General features: G+C 45.9%; 1 protein-coding gene across 1 annotated transcript in view; it reads left to right on the forward strand.

The window, feature by feature from the left end:
- Positions 1-19,718, forward strand: part of LOC126536769 (cell adhesion molecule Dscam1-like) — a 114,555-nt gene that overhangs the window by 20,716 nt on the left and 74,121 nt on the right. The window contains exons 3-4 of the mRNA XM_055073902.2: positions 7,451-7,629; positions 8,815-8,971. Of these exons, the coding sequence (XP_054929877.2) occupies positions 7,451-7,629; positions 8,815-8,971 (336 nt within the window). The remainder of the gene's footprint in view (positions 1-7,450; positions 7,630-8,814; positions 8,972-19,718) is intronic.

The raw sequence follows: 19,718 nt of genomic DNA on the forward strand, positions 1-19,718 counted from the left end.
CTTCGCTATAGTAACATGCAAAACGCCACGTTTTTTTGTTATGTACTCTTACGAACACTTCTAGGACAAAAACCTTTTTCCTTTTTATCGTGTATATGGGCCCCAGAAACGCTTCTTTTCAAATGTAAAAAAAGAAAGAAGAGAAAATGTCGTGGGCGTTTTGCGTTTGCGCCGTTATCGCAAGTCCGGTGAGAATATAAAGGTGTCACATCATTTATGCAGCGTCACTTGCACTATTTCCCTGTATCTGGCATAACCTTGGCAAAAGCAACTCAGTGTTCCTAAGCATTAGTATTTGCATATATATAAGGCAAGGTTACTATTAAAATAAAAGCGCTTTTGCTAGAGCTGTTTGTATGAGCAAGAGCGAGTGAACTGTGACGTTGAGTGTAATATTAGTATTAATATTAATATTATTAATATGGCAAAGGGCTCTTACGAACGAAAAGCTTTGTGGATTTGGCACTAGGTTGTTTCGTACACAGCGGCTTTGCGACAAACTGCGCTACTCATTAAAAATTCAGGGCCATTCCGCCCTGTGAATGTGGGTGACCAGCGGAGCTGTAAGCATCATGGTCAGAAAACTTGTGGTAGAGAGTTCATGGTATTACTCATTGTCACTTAGTAAGGACGGTCACAATGGCATTGTGGTCCCTGTGATATACACTGATCGGCGTATTCGCAACGGCAGACACATTCTTTGATAATGTCAAATCAATGCACGTACGCTGCTGGAAGGTCGGTTGGGCCGGATCGGTGTGGCATCGCACGGGATATGTCTGCAATACGAAACGAGTAAACCACTCCGTTTTCGATCCCAACATATCCTCATTGAAATTACGAACAACTCGCAACTAAACCACGTAAAGTGAGTAGCCATGAACCTTACGGAGCTACGAGCCATTGCATTTTTTGCTTGCTTACTGGGCTATGAGCCATTGCTTACGGGGGTAAGAGCAATTGATGATGACAGTTTTCGACACGCTGTTCTGTAAGTTGTATGCGTGATTCGAAAGAATGTAAGCACTATTCCCTTCACTTTGCTGAGTGCTTGTAGCCTCTGCTATGGGGCTATGAGCCATTGCTTACGGGGGTAAGAGCAATTGATGATGACAGTTTTCGACACGCTGTTCTGTAAGTTGTATGCGTGATTCGAAAGAATGTAAGCACTATTCCCTTCACTTTGCTGAGTGCTTGTAGCCTCTGCTATGGGGCTATGAGCCATTGCTTACGGGGGTAAGAGCAATTGATGATGACAGTTTTCGACACGCTGTTCTGTAAGTTGTATGCGTGATTCGAAAGAATGTAAGCACTATTCCCTTCACTTTGCTGAGTGCTTGTAGCCTCTGCTATGGGGCTATGAGCCATTGCTTACGGGGGTAAGAGCAATTGATGATGACAGTTTTCGACACGCTGTTCTGTAAGTTGTATGCGTGATTCGAAAGAATGTAAGCACTATTCCCTTCACTTTGCTGAGTGCTTGTAGCCTCTGCTATGGGGCTATGAGCCATTGCTTACGGGGGTAAGAGCAATTGATGATGACAGTTTTCGACACGCTGTTCTGTAAGTTGTATGCGTGATTCGAAAGAATGTAAGCACTATTCCCTTCACTTTGCTGAGTGCTTGTAGCCTCTGCTATGGGGCTATGAGCCATTGCTTACGGGGGTAAGAGCAATTGATGATGACAGTTTTCGACACGCTGTTCTGTAAGTTGTATGCGTGATTCGAAAGAATGTAAGCACTATTCCCTTCACTTTGCTGAGTGCTTGTAGCCTCTGCTATGGGGCTATGAGCCATTGCTTCCGGGGGTAAGAGCAATTGATGATGACAGTTTTCGACACGCTGTTCTGTAAGTTGTATGCGTGATTCGAAAGAATGTAAGCACTATTCCCTTCACTTTGCTGAGTGCTTGTAGCCTCTGCTATGGGGCTATGAGCCATTGCTTACGGGGGTAAGAGCAATTGATGATGACAGTTTTCGACACGCTGTTCTGTAAGTTGTATGCGTGATTCGAAAGAATGTAAGCACTATTCACTTCCCTTTGCTGAGTGCTTGTAGCCTCTGCCTTACGGGGCTATGAGCCATTGCGATTTTTGCTTGATTACGGGGGTACGAGTGCTTGCGGCGTATGAGCTATTGATGATGACAGTTTTTGTGTGTGGACTCGAACATTTTATGGTACCCTAGCAATGCACAGCTCCACTGTAAAATGTATATTAAACGTGCTGCGTGATAGCGTATCACTGCACGGTTTAAGAATTGCAGCTGCTCTGAGATGTTCGCGTTTCGCACCTCATGCAGCTTTTACAGAGCTTCGTGGTCGGCACGAATCATGCCGACGGAAATTAGACGTGTTCGCCTCGGGAGTGCAAGCACGCTGTGACGCGAGATTCATTTAGGAGCCGCCTTCTCTTAATCCTGAGAAATAGTACTAATTATGCGCCGACGGCGAACAGAGGGCGACACCGTGCTCGCAGATCTCGTTGACAGTGAGGGAGGGGGGGGGGGGGTGGATTAAGCCTAGCTCTTAGCGCAGTACCGTGATAGAAAACCGGAACCGGCAAGTTGGCGGCAAGCATTAAGCGGTTCTTAACAAAACGGCTGGCCGAGTACTTCCTACATCCGGGTTGAGCACAGGAACTGTAGAACGCGAGCCTTGCTATATCCCTTGTGACACCGTGGCTTGGTATAGTGACGTAATCCTAAACAAACAAAGGCAACATGCATGTTTACACTAAATGTATGGGGAAAATGTGGATTTAACGGTTAAAAATGACTCCTAAGCTTTAGCGAGTAGGATAAAGAGAAGCTTATTAAGACGGTCCTTAGGAGCATCGCACGCGTAATGCGGAAGGTGCTGGTTCTGCTTCCACATGCAGCAAGTTCTCCTTGTGCACACGTTCATTTTCCCTTTCTATATACTATTTCTACATTTAACTTATAGAGAGTTAATTTCTCATATACGCTTTCCCTGGCTTCATTGGCTGTTTCTTTCATGAGGCTGTAACTTCAGCTCGAGAAGCTTCCTGGTGTGCTGCTAAAGACGATGGGAGGTTGAAGTAGATCGCGACAAGGCAGTGTTGTGTTTTGGCATCCTACAATATCAGTCAGGTGCGAAAACGCCGATACCTAAAGCCGGCTCTACTCTACAACTGCCTGTTTTGCTACGTTCACCTATATAAGCCATCTAATACAATACATCAAAAGAGCGAAGAGAGCGCTATAACAATCTCTGCCGTGATGACGCCCTTCGTAATAGTTCTTGCAGAAGCCTTACTGAATGTGAAAAGAGCACCTAGTATAGTTTAAAGCAAGCGCTGGAGTACAGGGGCCAAACGTGGCAGCTTGGAGTGTAGGTGTAGGGCGAGCGAGTTCGGCCTAGTCTCTTGTTGCCGCAATAACGTGCAGCCATGGTGTGCTTGCAAAGCGAAGCTATTTCCTGCTAATCTAGCACTGTTATTCGAAATTAACGTGCCCAGATGTTCCGGCTCTGACTTCTTTTTTTCTATTTCTTGAATGAACTAGCTTACGAGATTACGGGATTCATTTTCGCGCTTCATTCTGTTGCGTGGTGCCTGGTGTTCGTTCGTTGCGTGGTTTCAGGAGGGTGCTAAAAGAATTGGATGCATCTAATTTCCCACTACCTCTTATACCCTCGCTATGGCGACAATTCCTCTCGCTTTGAGCCCGCTGGACGTCGATGTAACCAGAGTGCACACTGACACGCAAGGGCACAATTCACCGTTTACTGCACCCCTGCTCACAGGCACATTAGAGTGCACGCAGCGCATAACGTAGTTAATTGCGCATAATGCTTTCATGAGCGTTGCTCGCTCATGGCAAAAGCAACAAATCTGGCAAGCCAGCCCACCCATCCAGTGGCACGCGCGCACACACACGCACGCGCGAACACAGGTCCTCGCATTGGGTTGTTCAATGTCCGGGCGACATTGCCGTAAGCACAAAAGCGCCTTCGGGAAAACTCTCCCAAAACCTCGTCGAGGTTGCAGGAAGTCATCCTGGATTCAATTCACCCCCACCCCGACGAAAGAACGTAGCAGCGCGTGTGTTCGTCTTTGTGTAAGCATGGCGCACACCGGCTTCTCACACAGGTCTATGCTGTACGTAGAAAGCGAACAATGCGATGGAAATTCGCTCGCGCAGCGGTGGAACACAGGCGCACATGCTTCGGTTGGCCGTATAACAGCAAGTGCCGCGATGCTTTACTGTTCAAAGCAGCGTCGCTCCGGCAGGTAGCACGGCCCGATTCGTTGAAGCTAATGAGATATTTTCTAGCCTTTGTTCGCCAAACAGCCCAGGAGCAAAGGGCAGACTAGCACGAGACCTCGCTGCCTGTGTCGCTGCTCCCAAGTGGTCTTTGTTTTCCACCGCTCGCTCCTAGGAAGCCGCTTTCGATGTAAATGGTTCGTTAAACCCCCATTGTGCAACATAGGTCTTTTTATTTATTATTATTTTAATTTTTTCTCTTGCTGCACTTCAACGATGCGCCGCGGCAAAACCGGAATGGCGGCGGTAAAGCAAGGTGGCTTCGGGTTGATACCTAGAACTCGAGATGGAATAATCGGAGTCTGTCCTAGCAAGTTGGGCATCTTTTGCGAGTCCTTTCTAGCCGCAGAGTGCTTTACTGACGTGTCGGATTAGAGATACAAGCTGATTTTTGCAGGCATTGTGCGCCTTGTTTGTGGCACAGCGTGACGGATCGAAGGAAACTGAGAGGAAGCAAGCGGAACGGCGGTATACTACTGTGGCACGTAGTAGTGCACTACATTGTCTATATAGAGAGAGCTACACACAACGCTCTATGGAAAGGATAATTAGCGCTTTGAAGTTTTCTTATCTCTATTACTCAAGGATTGTAATTGTCGGAGTAGAGATTAGTTCGAAAGGACGGAAAACTCTTGAGTAATGAGAGAAATAATGATTACCCAACGCATTAAAAGAAGAGGAAAACAAAGAACAAAACAATTTTTGTGCCACAGCAACTACTGAACTGTGCTCCCGTTAACTGTGGCAGCCCCACCTCGATTGCCCTTGTAAAGCGAACAATTTGTTCATCCTTAATACTCTCGTTTCTTTTAGCTGTACGGTAGCTTGCCTATAGTATGGCGCTTGATAGCTTTCGCGTTTATGCCAGTTTAAATTGGTTGTAGGAGATCCTCAAGCAGCATGGCAGTGTTTCCATTTAGCAGCAAGTGTGTGGCATAATAGCTACTCATTATTCGTAAGTGCTCTTTGCCACTGGCCGGCATCCTTCGCTAATGATATATTCGGCATCACGAATGGCTGGAATTTCCTGTTACGAAGACGTTTAGCCTAAGATGCTTTTGGGAATACGGGCTCTGGGTGTATTCTTCCGACTTCGCTCTCCGAGTAAACAGTTAAATTTAGCGCCGGTCCTGTACTCTTCATTCTTCTTTCTTCTTAAAGCCTTGTTTCTTCGCTAACATTAGCATCAATTCCTTACAGGGTAACCTCGCCTCCAATAGTTGATTGACCCGATCGACCCACTTGGCAAAATGCATGTGAATGCGGTAGGAATCAGGGGCCGTATGATCTTTCCGTTCGTAAGTGCTCATTGCCACTGGCTGGTCAGCCTCGTTAATTATATGTCTAGCATCATGATTGGCTGGAGTTCGCTATTACGCTAGAATTGTTCGTAAGAGCTTATTTTAGCCAATCAGGATCCTAGACATATAAAAAGAAATGACGGCCAGCAAACGCTGATCGAAGAGCATTTACGAACATGAAATTTGTGAATTTAGCCAACGGGCCCGCATTCACAAAAAGTGCTTACGCTAAAACTGTTCGTAAGAGCAGATTCCAGGAAATCATGATGCGGGGAATATTATTAGCACCATGGCGAGCAGCACTTACGAACAAAACACTTTGGGAATTCCGCCGCAGGATCATAAGAATTACTTCATTCATAGAACATAATGGCTATATGTAGAGAAATATTTGGGCCAATAGCCCGTGGGCTATGAACAGTTCAGTGCAAATTTATTTATTAGATTGGAGTAACCAGGAAAAGTGCATAAAATATTTCATGATTATAACACTTCAGTTTTCATCAGCAAACAGTCGTTGTTACTTTCAGATAAGTAGTACATTATTTTTAAAGAATATCGGAAAGACAAGTACACTTCAACACTTATGACTATAAATAGGAAGTAAATTGAAGGCAGACAGCATGCAGAAAGACAGCATTTCAGAGAACTTTCGGGTTACCAATATAAAATTCTTTTCTTATCATCTTAATATCAATTGCGAGTTGTTCTTTTATGGGTCGGCCATTCGACGGAGGAGGAGGGCTTTGACGCCAGCAAACTGAATCGGTTGTTTGCCATCGGCATTGGAACAAGTGGAAAGGTCTGGTCGGTCTGGTTCAGCCTGACTTCTTATACTCGACCCACCCGAATCTACTTCATGGAAACGAAGCTTACTTGAAACACAGTATAACATAGGCTGCTAGAAACGGGCGTTCTTTGGACGACACATCTGTTTTACGAAGCTGTCGCCTATCTTGTGTCAGCAAGACTTAGTGAGGGAATAATTCGTATGCTTGTCGGGGAATCTGGTTTTTCAGTTGTTTTGAATGGCCTGGGAACTAGCTTAATCGCTGCCTCTTTGACCACGTGAACGGCAGTAGGTAACTTGCGGCTAACGGAATGTGGCCCGACTACTTGCCATGGTACTGTCACCAGAGCCCCATTAGTTCCTGCTATTACGGGCTACAGCGCTCCAAATAAGGAGTTATCGTAGCAGCAATGAGTGTGCTTTATCTACTTACATGCCTGTTTTGTGCGCAAGTCAGTTTGCGCAAGTCAGCGGAATACGTGCGCAAGGCAGCTTAATAGCATGCAGTTTGTACAATTGCCTATTGAATGTTCTCTCAATTGTACTTAACGCGGTCTCCTCTCTGCCTCTGCGAATTCTCCTTCGGTGAACACGCAGCAGTTTCAGTGTTGCGTTCCGCCCTCTGTATACTGGAGTAACTATCAGAATATAACCTGAATACAAAGGGGCCGAAAGTCATAGCGAGAACCGCAAAAGTAATGACGATACTTCACGAAATTGTAAAGCTAAGGAGGGAGAGATATAGAGAGAGGATATATGAAAGGTGCGAGAGAAAATACGGGGAGATTAACCGGAAGATAAACATACTGTTTACTACCCTACCCAGATAGTGGGGTAAAGAGATAGAGAAATATAGAAATTAAAGCGTGTAGAAAAGCTCCTGCACGAACGAAAGTTGGAATGCCGAACGTTTAAGAATAACCACGGAGCAAAATTTACTCGTGCTAGGCCATTGCATGTTCACCGCAAGATTGCACGCCGGTATCCATGAAATGTGCGTTTAACTAATGAATCTTTTTGTTGCACGAGCAATCGAATGGTCAGCTGATTGTGCTTTTTTTTTTGCACGCAGGCTGTGCACTTAGTGCAGTTCACCGCGGGGAGGATGGAAGCGGGCCCCGACTGGTGTTGGAACCACAGAGCGTGGTGCGCTTTTCGAGCGAGACGGGTGCCGTGCTGCCATGTGCGGCGGAGGGACGTCCCGCTCCCGCTATAACGTGGGAGATGACTGACGGGAGCCCGGCCAACGACGTGAGCACGGGTCACGGAATGGAGAGTTCACTTTGGTCCTTAATGAAGGCCTTACCTAAACGGAATGTTTTTCTACGCGTTACTCACGAGTGGCGCAACTCGGTATCAGCGGACCACTGAGAGAGCTCTGGCTTTGTGGCAGTTGGTGCTAACCGCGTTGTATTTACCGTGACCCAAAACAGACCTTGCAAACAACTAAGTGCCACTCATAGGATGCTAATGCACGGCACACGGCGATGCGACGCCGCCCTGACGCTTAAAAAATAACGTAAAATAAAAATCGCCTCATCCATGGGGTTGACGACATGAGGTGTCGCAATGTGCCTGTCGAAAAGCAGACTTACAATGTCTTGTTTACATGACCACTCCTGTCACGCAGCGTTCATGTTAACAAGAACACTGCGTAATTTCGTAGCCGACCGCAAAACAGCAGGCGCACATTATTTTACAACTGAAGTGCCAATGAACAAGATGATCATAATAGCAGGACAACAGTTCACGAAAGATGTCCGAAAGTTAAACCTCAGGAGGGGGCGAATTAAGGTGTCACAAGGTCGCTTTATTATTATTATTATTATTATTCTTTGTTTGACATACTGAAGAACAACGTTAAATTAGCTTAGACTGGCGCAGTATGCTTTCGAAACACAATTTTCATCCGTGCGACAGAAAAGTACTGAATATTTCCGGAAAAAAATTGCCTCCCCTTTCTTGAAGTCCTGCGCTGAAAATTCTGCGATGGTAAGTCGCTGTGACGAATTGTCACGAACTTCTAAGCGATTTCTCCTATTGGCGCTGTTTTTTTAGCGCAGCAAAAGTCCTCGAAACTTGCTGATTTGAGCCTTTCGTTTCTTTATCTGTCCTTCCTTTCGACCAAATTAACTCGACCAGAGTCGACGCTGTAAATGTCCGTGGCGTCACAACAAGCTGATGCAGGTACTTCAGGCCGCCTTCGTCACCACTCTTTTCTTTCTGCGCCTTTTCTAGCTTGCCGATACTCCTTTCCGAGCAAGATATTTTTTTTTTTTTGCTGTCGCACCAGGGCAATTTCCTAATAAAATCTAAAGCTTAATTGAAGCCTCCCTGTATGACGTCTTATTATTCCATTTTTAATGTTATTTTAGACCTGGTGCCTCTTCCACGCTGCGCTCATACTATGTTTGTAACAACGTCACAACGCTGCAGATTCCCGGCGTCAGAGAGACCCGTCCGGACGGGTCGCTCGTGCTGCGCTCTTTCGGCCCTCCCCTGTTCAGGCCAGAGATTCATTCGGCCACGTACCGCTGCGTGGCCTCCAACGCCCTGGGTCTGGTCAAGAGTCGCCTCGTCCGCGTCCGAGCAGGTGGGTGCACATAAGTTCAATTGTTTGTGTCACAATTTAGAGGTACGAGAGCGGCCGCGCCCTTTACGGTCGTCTCTCGTCAAAACGATTTAAGATGGCTTATAGGTGTTCTCTCGAATTCGTGCAGGCAGCTTTGCCTTCTTGTGTAGGCTTGTCCGCTCTGGCCTTTAAAAGCCTATACGCATACTGTTTATGACGAGTGTAGTCTACAAGTATACATTTCCTTCGGTAAATTGTGGCACGCTGAGTTCTGAACCGGCTGTTTGCTTTCCTGACTTCGGTGCATAAAAAGTAAGGCCATAACTGTACCGGACATGTGTAGGTAATCTATTGCCTGCCCAGAAAAAAAAAAAAAGAAAGAAAGAAAGAAAGAAAGAAAGAAAGAAAGAAAGACACGCTAACCGCAGTTTAAGCAGCTCGCATGCTTCGGAGCCGAGAGTTATGACGTTTTTACCTTTGCCACAGATTGTACGGTCTCCGTCTCCCCTGTCTAGAGTGCTCCGGGGAAAGCCAAGCAGTCGCGCGGGAACCAATCGAAGGCGGTCCCCTAAGGATATGCTGACAGGCTAGCCGATTTGACACGATTGACATGATTGACTTGACAGCCCATACGACCAGCCAGTGGCAAACGGCACTTCCAAATGAACCGCTGCGGCTGTTCTCATCGTGAGAGAGAAACGCAAAAGCAAGCAAGCTTCAGTGACTTGCCAACGTGGCTGTGAAGCCGTCTGTAATCGGCGGCGTCTCTGCTGAAGCGTACAGACGAACGCAAACCATAGTGCACCTTTAGTGGGCTCTGTGCAAAAGGGGGCAGAGGCTGAACGTAAATTCATGCTAGTAGCATACTCGCAATTACGAATTACGAACTTAACGCGAGCTACACAAATAGGCAAAATAGCACAAAGCGTGGCATCCGCACGTCTTCGTCATGTCCCTTACCTCACCCCGCAGGATGTGCACGCTTGTACACTCCATACCTCTTCGTATGGAGCTACGCGCAAAATAAGTCACTAGTTGAAAGCCTATAGCGTGTGTCCCGTCATGCTCTCTTCACTCGTCCGCTTAAAACAATGTTTAGCGTCAAAAATTACTGCTGGGGTGAGTGCTAGAATTCTCGGTCTAGATGTATTCCTGCCTTGCCATTAGATAAGCCTTTTTTAAAAATTATTTATTGTATACAAGATGTTGGTGTGTGTGAGACGTGGCGCCGGCTACTTCTCTTAATTCACAGATGAGCTCAGCTGCGATCGAAAATTCTTAGCGTTTTACGTCTATAGCCTTGTCATGTTTATTTCTACATCACTCATTCCTGTATAGTCCTATGTTGGGTTGCGGGATGCATACGAAAAAAAGAAAAAAAGACCAAACCAGTTCATATTTTCAATCTTACGAAGGTACCACGAGAATTTCTTTCATTCCTTGTCCTTCTCAAACCCATTACATCTTAAATATGCGAATGCAAATCTGACTTCTTAATTTTTGTTTCTTCGTATGGCAGAAACACTTAAGGTTTTTTTTTTTGTTTTGTTTCCGACACGTTTCAACACCGACGCACTCTTCTTACAGCAACTTTCGTTTAACTCCAGATATTTTCGCATATTTATGCGTTTAACAGAGTAGAAGCAACATGTAACGATTACTTCCGTTTATGTTTCGTCTATTTCTCACAAAAGAATAATGAGAACATTAACATCTCTGCGCTGTGGTGTCTGTGTAGTACATGCCAGCAAAATAGGCGCAACTTCATAACGGTCGCCGTCAAGAGAGTGCGATTTTGCTTTTCAACCTCCGCAAGGCAAATACCTCGCACACGCCGATGGAAACTCTGAAGCCTGGACTTAGTCCTTATATATTACCACCAGTCTCGGGCAGTCTAGCGTTCGTACTGCGTAAACTTGAATTTGGTGTTTACATTCGCGTCTACATCGAAGCGTGTCAGGGCGGATTGGTGGTGCCTCATATACGAAAGCCTGTTTGATTGATGGGCGCCGACGCTTGCGCTCTCTCTCTCTCTCTTTCTTTCTCTCTCTCACGAGTTCCTGATCGAGAAATAGATTTTTAAATTGCGCGGTTGCCGGGAACGTGGAAAGATTAAGCAAGTGAAGACGGCCTCTAGAATGTCACGCCAAGCCACTTCTTGGAGTGCCGCTCTGGTTTATTGACTGCTGTGCTGTTGGAAGAAGCTGCAAAATATGCGACGGAATAGGAGGAAGCGAAGAAACGAGGGAAGAACACGGTTCTTGCAGTTGTGCCAAAATGTAGTAGTGTTACGCATGCAGAAACTTCAAGTTGCCTCCTCCGCGCAATCTCTCCTACTCCCTTTTTTTCCCTCTATAAAACCTTAGACCATCTTTGTGCCTAAAAAACGAAAGAGAACTTGCAGGAATATATTTTTCGGCTCGTGCGCAAGGACGCTTCGAGGTACTGCTTGAATGGCATAAATTTTCGCTCTTATCCACCCAACTTTTGTGAGCAAAGTGTAGAAAGCAAAAAGAAAATGTGCAGCGTTTCAATCTGTGAAACTTCACCATTGCAATGCGGGAATATAAAAATGGAAATAAGCAAAAGAAAACTATCGGAAAAGAAGGTAGAAAAGTAAGAAAAACACGAAAGCTTGCCACCCTTTTCATCAGAAAATTTGATCAATCACGTACACCAGCATGAAAGGGCCCTGCAATCTGCGCTCTTCACAGCTTTAAAGGTCAGCGATACGAATAAATTCAGTTCCCTTCTGTCTCTCATTGCTATTCAGTAAAATTTTTATTCCTTTTCGTTAGTTCACAAAAGAAGCTGGAAGTTTAGTTTTTTTTTGTATTACATCTTCAGCAAATATGTTAGCTCGTGACGTATCATTGATTAGGACCGTATTCACAGAAACGTGCGGCAAAGCACAGGAGCACTTCAGCGCCACAAGTTTGGAAAATTAAACGAAGCAAAGAAAAAGAAAAGAAAAATGCAGCTAGAAATTAATGAAGAAAACATCATGTTGCAAGTGTGCTTGTTTGGACAAACACGATAACAATTTCCATTTCAAACAGGATAAAAAAAAAATGTGCAAATCTAACGTACGGGATGGAATCTACGTGAAGCAAAGGTTTCGTGAAGTGGTCATTGAAATATACTGAAGCAGGGTTTGGGTACGGGCTAGTTAGTATTCCCTATAAATGCTTTGAAACTAACGGAAATGCGTACAATTTTGTTTGCTTTAATCTTATGCGACGTGTAATCTCGTGTAATGTTTGTGCTTATCCACGACAAAGTTCACGACTTCATTCCCCTGCAATTTTTACGTTCATACACTACGCCGCTCACAAGCTATGCCGAAGTGCTAACCCCAAATCAGGCGGATGCACAATGTGAGGCGCATACGCAGCGACGTCACAAGGACGAAGGCGACGTAGGATCATCGTATGATGCCAGTGCAGGGTAGCGAACCGGGTACTCGTCTGTTTGGCCTCCCTGCCTTTCTTCTTCCTGCTTTATCTCTCTCTCTCTCTTGCCAAGGGAAGAACGGTGATGACAGTAGTATGAGCAGAAAAGTGCCGCAAGTGTCAAACAATGTTTTAAGAAATCTGTATACCTATTGTGTCACAGTGGCACAAACTCATTCTGCAGGATTGTCCAAACATGGGCATATGCCCAGTCTCACATACCAAATGGATAAATCAAAGAAAAGAAAGTGAATCAAAGAATCTGTTAAATATAAAGCACCCCTATTCAACTGTTCGGTGTGTTTTAGAGATACTACTAAGCCGACATTATTTGTTCAGTTTCTGTGTGGGTATTTCTCTGTCTTTCTGTCTGTGTGGGTATTTCTTCTTTTGTTGCGCAGAACACAGGTGCGCTTACTTGCACTACATGATCGCTCAGCATAGAAGGTTTATATAGGTCTGTTCACTGGTACTTTCATTCAGCGCACGTATAACCTTCGGATAAATTATACACAAATATATCCGTCGAGATATTGAACGATCCAGCAGGCAGCAGCCAAGCTAAACCCAGGAAGTCAGGCAAAAGAAATCGTCGCGTTAATAAGTAAGCGCGAGCCACGTTTACAGACACGGGACTTTGTGAACTCGGCTCAAACAGCAGATATCGAAGAAAGAAGACTTGACGAACGACAAGTCCTTTTGTCAAACTATTCTGGTCCAACTGCATGAGGCGTGCATCCTTTGTTGCGTCCAACCCTCCCGAAAGAACACGTCCATTCTAGCTTTCTGGCCCCTTGCTTTGCACGCGATGTTAATCTGCCATCTTGGCGCCAGATAACATTATTTCCTGCCTTAGTACACAAAGATGTCAATCGAAATACACAGCGTCAGTTCCCTTCTGGGTGTCCGGTGCGGTCAAGACGGACAGTTGCCAGCGGAACTACTTTCGCGATGCTTCGCTTACGCGGCATCTAGTGAACAATCGGGGAGGCTGTCTGCGGATTAACGCGCCCGTGCCTTCCAACGGACGCTGAACGCTTTCCAAATTACAGCTCACGAATATCGAGGAGCGCTCCTGAAGCGCAGTTTACAGAGGCAGCCGTGCCCTCCTCGTGATATCGATGAGGGAATCTGTGTTTGTGAATACATCCGTAAGACCTTCAACCGTAGGTTGAGTGTCTTGTTACCTTCTTAGAATCAAGAGCGGCCGCTCTACCACTGCAGGTTTTTTTACTAAACGAATAAGACCCTTTTGGGATGCACTGTGTTCACGGCGCTCCCGCGCTGCGAGTTTGTTCTTTGTTTTGGGGCCGGTGGACATAGTACAGAACACATTGTGGAATACCGTATAATATAAATATGTTTGCTCGTAAGCACTGCGATGTGACATAATGGCCAGGCTAACATGTGAGAGAGAAGACAGTGTCTTTGCTGCTTTCTTTCAGTTCACGTTTCCTGTACGCACACATGCTTGGCTGTAGTCACTAGCGCACGACCAGCAAAAGAACGAACCGTAGCGAAAAAAGCGCTTGGTAAAGCAAGAAAACATATCTCGCTTGAAAGAAATACTTGGAAAAGAAGAACGAAATGCACGCTTCGCTGTAATAAATCTGGCCAGTTCGTTTTGCATTGTGCGCACTAGTTCACTGCCTTCAGTTGACGTATTCGCGTTCTTGCCTTTCTCTATATATGCGCGCTATGAAGACCGGAAAGTTTATGCATTGACCCTTGCGCGTGCATCTCGTTGTTTTGCGCAAAACTGTTGTGTTTTCATACCGCCCTGCTGTGCACTTTGTAGATGCACTGCAAGAGCCTTTGAATGTAGCTTGTGATTTTGTCAGGCAAAGCTGTTTGCTATTCGTCTAGGTTCTATACAGGGCTCGACTCTGTCGGATAGCGCGCCTTCCTTAGGATCAGCAACAAAACGTGTTTGCAAGCCAACAAACCCAAGTACACGCGAGCAACAAAGAAATAAAGAAGAAGAAAAGACAGAAAGAAAGAAAGAAAAGGAACGTTATGGCTGGGTCAAGCGCTTTACCGCGACCCGGGACCAGAATGGACCAAGCGGATGTGTTTTGTCGCTTTTATTTTCTTGATCACGCTTACTGCCTGTACCTTTTCATTGCTGTTGCTTTTCGAGGCAGAACTGGCGTGGCGCACGAAGCCTTTCATACGGAAAAACGAAAGTGGGTGCACATTTCCGATCAATGATTTCCGGCATGTCACTTTCAACGCGCACCGATTGGCTCAGACGTCAAGAGAGGTTGTAGCTGAAGAAAAGAAGTTCGTGGATGCACTTTCCGTCAGCGTTATTTCCACTTCACGTACTTTGATTTGATGCGATGGAAGCATGAACTCCGTGACATCAGAGAGCTCGTGTTGCGATCGACACATTCGTGGCCTCCGGGATCACACCCGCTGGTTTTGCCCAACCACGGAGGTAATCACACACTACTACAGTTTCATGGAAAAATTTACTGAAGCAAAAACTGGAGCAAGGGTTTGCATGAACCGGTGTGAGAACGGTGGGCATACATAGCACGTGAATTTGTCTAAACTTCAATTTTCTAACTGCGAACGTGTAATTTTCTTCCTCTTCTCGTTGAAGTCAACTTTTTTTTTGTTGCTTCTAGTATCAAGGTTACCGAAAGTAGCTTTATCATGGTAAGTTGTTTCTGTCCAAGCATGATCGGCATTTCGGCGCACGCATACATTAAAAAGTTGTTAATTACTATGTGCACGCTCTGCATTTTCCGTAAAATAAATATGCTCTGAATATTACACAAATTAGTGTTCTAAACAAACATTGGCAGAGTAAAATAAATCAGTAAAGTGCTCCAACGCGCGCCTTCAGTGAGGCCCTACCAGGTCAAATAACAGCATATGTGCCACCACTGATACAACTGCTGTGCTGTACAATTACAGGACTGCTACACTGCTTTCTAGCAGCAGGACAGTTGGACTGCTGTTTAATAGCACCACGGGAAGAGGTAATTTTACTTTATTTTCTTTTGATTCTTTGTCTGATTTTGCTCCACCTTAACGAATCTTTATTAGCATCACTTAAATAACACAATACCTGTGCCCTCCTAGTCGTGACGTAACACAAGTGGCTGGACTGTCCTAACAGGCAAACAGGGATGCCGATAAACAATCCGTCGCTGCTGCGTTTATGCTTACGCTGCTCAACGCTTGGCGAGGTAAACAAGTTTTGTGTTCCGCACTGCCTTACTCACTGCATTCAGCAGGTTAGGAATCAGTACGCGACAGTTAATGCCCGCAAGCCGTCAAAGTTATGATCTCACTTTTAGCGAAAGCAAAGCGCTGAAAACAGGTGGCAAACAGACAGATGAGGAAATGGTACTGTGTTTCTCCGCTGTACACAGTTCGTTATGCAGCACAAAACAAGCCGAACGATTTGCCCTCGTGAGCTCACACTCCCTTTCACTTTCTGTGCCGTCCTCTTGCGTATTTCTCGCTGTATTTACGCTGTATTTCCGAAACCTTGTACTCGCCAACCTGTGCCAACACGCTACTGATATCGCGTACCCGGCTCAGTAGCCGCGCAACGTGGATGTATACGCGTTCGCCAACCGCAGAAACAAGCTGCAGCTTCTGCGAGCTCACGCACGGGCTTTCGCAAATGCGAGAGATCAGCATCGGATGCTCATCAAGCTCTCTGTTTGCGCCGTCGAAGTGCGCCAACTCCCTCGTCTACGCATTATTTATTCCCTTTTTTCCCCTCTGGTCGCGATTGCATCTATCTTCGCCTCAACTGCGATGCAGCGCTCTCGCGCCAGTTTCTGGGAGGACCCACCCGAGCAAGTCAACAACAAACGCAGCGTATAGGGAACATCTCCGTTGCAGGAACGGCGCTTCGCTCGCGTGTCATCGCAAGAAGCAAGAACAAACTCGCAAAGCTATAGGGAAGTAGCCCGCGCCGCTCGTCGAGCATTATTCTAACCGAGGAAGAGGCAACATTTGTCGCAGGTCGCCCGTTGCGTTAATATCCGTAATCAGAGCCAGGCGACGACGGCTCGTCCCCCGTGCCTGAACTTTCCTTTCGCTGGAGAATGATGCCCGCTGCCGGCCTCGTCGCCTCTATACAGTAAACGTCAGCAAGCAGGACGGCGCCAGCGTGGCGGTGTGTGAGAACGGTATATATGAAACCGGCGGGCGAGACGACAGACAAGCAGTGGCTCGTTTGCACCCCCAACCACCCGTGCAGCGTCCCTATCCCTCCCCTCCCTCTTCGGCCTGCTCCGCTCCATCTCTTAACGCTCCTTTGCTCATTCCCACCCCGACCGATTTTCCCTGTCCACTTGTCGCGCAGAAAGGGGCGGTGTTCGTCGAGAGATGCACCCTCGGCGATTCCGTATGAGAGAGAGAGAGAGAAAAAAAAAGAAGAAAAAAAAAGAAAGAAAGGAAAAAAAAAAGAAGAAGAAGCGCCAGAGCTGGTGGCAACGGGCTTCGAAGAGGCAATATACGTTCCGGGAGCCAGAATCCTTTTGTGATGGAATAGACTTTCTGGGGCGTGAACTATGAATAATAAAAGAAAGAGAGCCACAAATTACCGGAGTGTCGGAAGAAAGCTGCCGGGCAAAGTTCCATGATTTTTCGGTCTACATTTCCCGGCTACGTGTGGAAACTGGTTTATCGTTCACCTTTAGATTGTCGTAGTGACGAGTAAGCGATAAGGGAAGACACGCAAGAAAAGATAGGAGAAGCCGCGTGCTCTTTTGACCTTTAAGCGCGAGCTTGTGCACTGATTAAGTAGTTTTGTCAGTACACTCTATGAACATCAATCTGGTCGGCCTACATCTGACATGCTGCGACATGACGTTGTAAGCAATAATAACTTTAATCATAGGCCTACCACCACCTTTATCTACTCAGCTTGTGCACAATCTTTATCTTTGCTACTAAGGCGCGCGAGGCTGAAACTTGGTGGGTGAGGCGGTATTGTAAAATGGAAGGAGGATCATTACTCTAACACGTATATTGGTGGTAGTGGTGGTGGTGGTGCTGGTGGTGGTGGTGGTGGTGAGTTGCAGCAACAGGCGGGTTTAGCCTGGCGATCAAGATCGGCAATTGCTCCGCCCGAGGGTCTCTTATAGTATCACTGTGATGTTTTACCACATGTACATCAAATCAGGCTCTCTTAAGAATGTGGTAAGGAGACTTGAAGTTTCCTTGCGGGCTATAACCGATCCTTCGAGTAACACAAGCTGTTGAAGGCACACATGTGGAAGGTCCTTTTCTTGCAGATTTTCCAGGAGAGCGTCCCTTTCATCTTGGAATTTTGGGCACGACCACAGAAAGTGTTCGATGTCTCCTGTCTCGTCGCATTTTGTACAGTTCGGAAAATTGACACGCCCCGTCTTAAATAACCATGGTGGTGTACTAGCAGGTCTTGTCCTTATTCGATTCCTTCCTTTCGCTTCCTTTCGATGAAATCTCTTGGTTACGCAGGGCATATGTGGTGAAATCCAAAGTGACCCAAAGTGATTTCTAATGTCAGATTTCTTAACTAGATTACTGTTTGGGGCGTTGACTTTGGGAGTATAATGGAGCGCTGTGTATGCAAGACCATGAGCTTTTTTGTTGCCACCAGTACCAATTTGGGAGGGAATCCACTGAAACTTTACTGTAAAGCCTTTGTTGCCAAGTTCTTTCACGAGGGCTAGGGATTTGCGCGGGAACTTGATGGACTGTAGACCATAGTAGAGGCGTTCCAACGCGGCCTTTGAGTTCGTAAAGAGAGCCAGGTTCTGTGGAGGCAATGTTTTTAGTTTGCGCAGAGCAGCAGCTATGCCGCAGCTTCCACAACTGTCGACGAAGTTATACAATCCAGACGGACAGAGCACGCATATCTAAGATAGGGAATATAGAATGCAGCTGGGCAGCAATCTTCGTCTACATTGACAGAGCCATCTGTGTATGCTTGGAGTTGATTAACGCTTTCAGTCACAGTGTCTCTATATGAAGAAGCGACTTTCTTCGTTGGCTTTTTCATCAATAAGCGAAAGAGTCACGCTGCACACTGGTGCGGTCAATATACGAGACACACATAGACGCAATGGACGCCATCTGATATGAAGCGGCGAAACACTACTGAAGAAAAACATCTTTGAAGATGGACGACTCCAAGTTTCACGGAAGCTCTGGTTTGTCGCTGTTAAAATTTCTCTTTTGCAGCAACCTCAATCATTCAGAAGAGTTAAAAACGCCTGTTTTATGTAGAGAAAGCGCCACCTTTAAATGAAGCACAGTTACTCAATACTTATGGTTCTGCCACTGAATAGTTTTGACCCTGTTTACATCCGCGTCTCCATTCGGAGACAGTGTGACTCCCTCAATGTCTTTTTACCACGCCGGCGACGCGAACATTTAAAACTACCGACACTTTTTGGACTTCTTGCGCAATCTAGTTAACCGTGAAAGAATTAAACTGTGTTTTTTAGTATTCCTTTTAGTTTTGTGTGGTGGCAATATTCAAATGTGGTACAAATCGCGGTACGCGCTGCTTGATCGTGAAGATAGTAAACGCTCACATTTTCGGACCATCAAACGAACGAAGTTGGTCCGGCAATTATGTCGCGTCCTCGAATGGTTGTCCGGATATTCGTGACTCCTAGGTTGATGCTATATCAATAGAATTTCGTTCGGGCGAAGCATATCGGCCCGCATAAGCAGTATACGGACTGCTGTTTTAGTATTTGAGAATTTTTGTCTGCGCTGCCATTTAGCATTGTTTCTTTTAATGTCATTCGTGAACAGCTCATTTCGAGCCATCCTCCTTGCTCTAAACATGATGCTATGGTGTGAGGTAGGATGCGAAGGACCACTGGCCCCAGCAAGTCCAGTCGCCGTTTCTGTAGCGGTGCAAGTACGAGAAGTGTGTGGCGAAAACCAAGGCCACTGTCGGAAATGAGATGTTTTCCCGTGCATTGCCGCTGAGAAGGACTGTTTCTTCGAATATGACAACCTGTGAACCCATTGATGCACCACTCGCACAACTTTGAATAGATAATTGCCCTCCTTTCAGTAAACTGGCAAAGTGGCAAACTGTCAAACTGGAATTATTTGAAAACTTTTCAAATAATTCTACCAATACCAACAATTGCTAAGCTCGCAATATGTAAACCCTCAACCCTCTACACCTGTACTAACCTGCGTACGTGGATGTTTGCTCGTGTACAGACCGAGGACAGGGTGGAGGACAGCCATGGCGAAGCAGCGATGAACACTCATCAGCTGACACTGTAAAGAAAAAGAAAAGAATAAATAAGAGAACAAGTAGGAGGAGTGCAAAA

This window comes from Dermacentor andersoni, chromosome 4 (genome assembly GCF_023375885.2).
Source record: "Dermacentor andersoni chromosome 4, qqDerAnde1_hic_scaffold, whole genome shotgun sequence".
NCBI lineage: Eukaryota > Metazoa > Arthropoda > Arachnida > Ixodida > Ixodidae > Dermacentor > Dermacentor andersoni.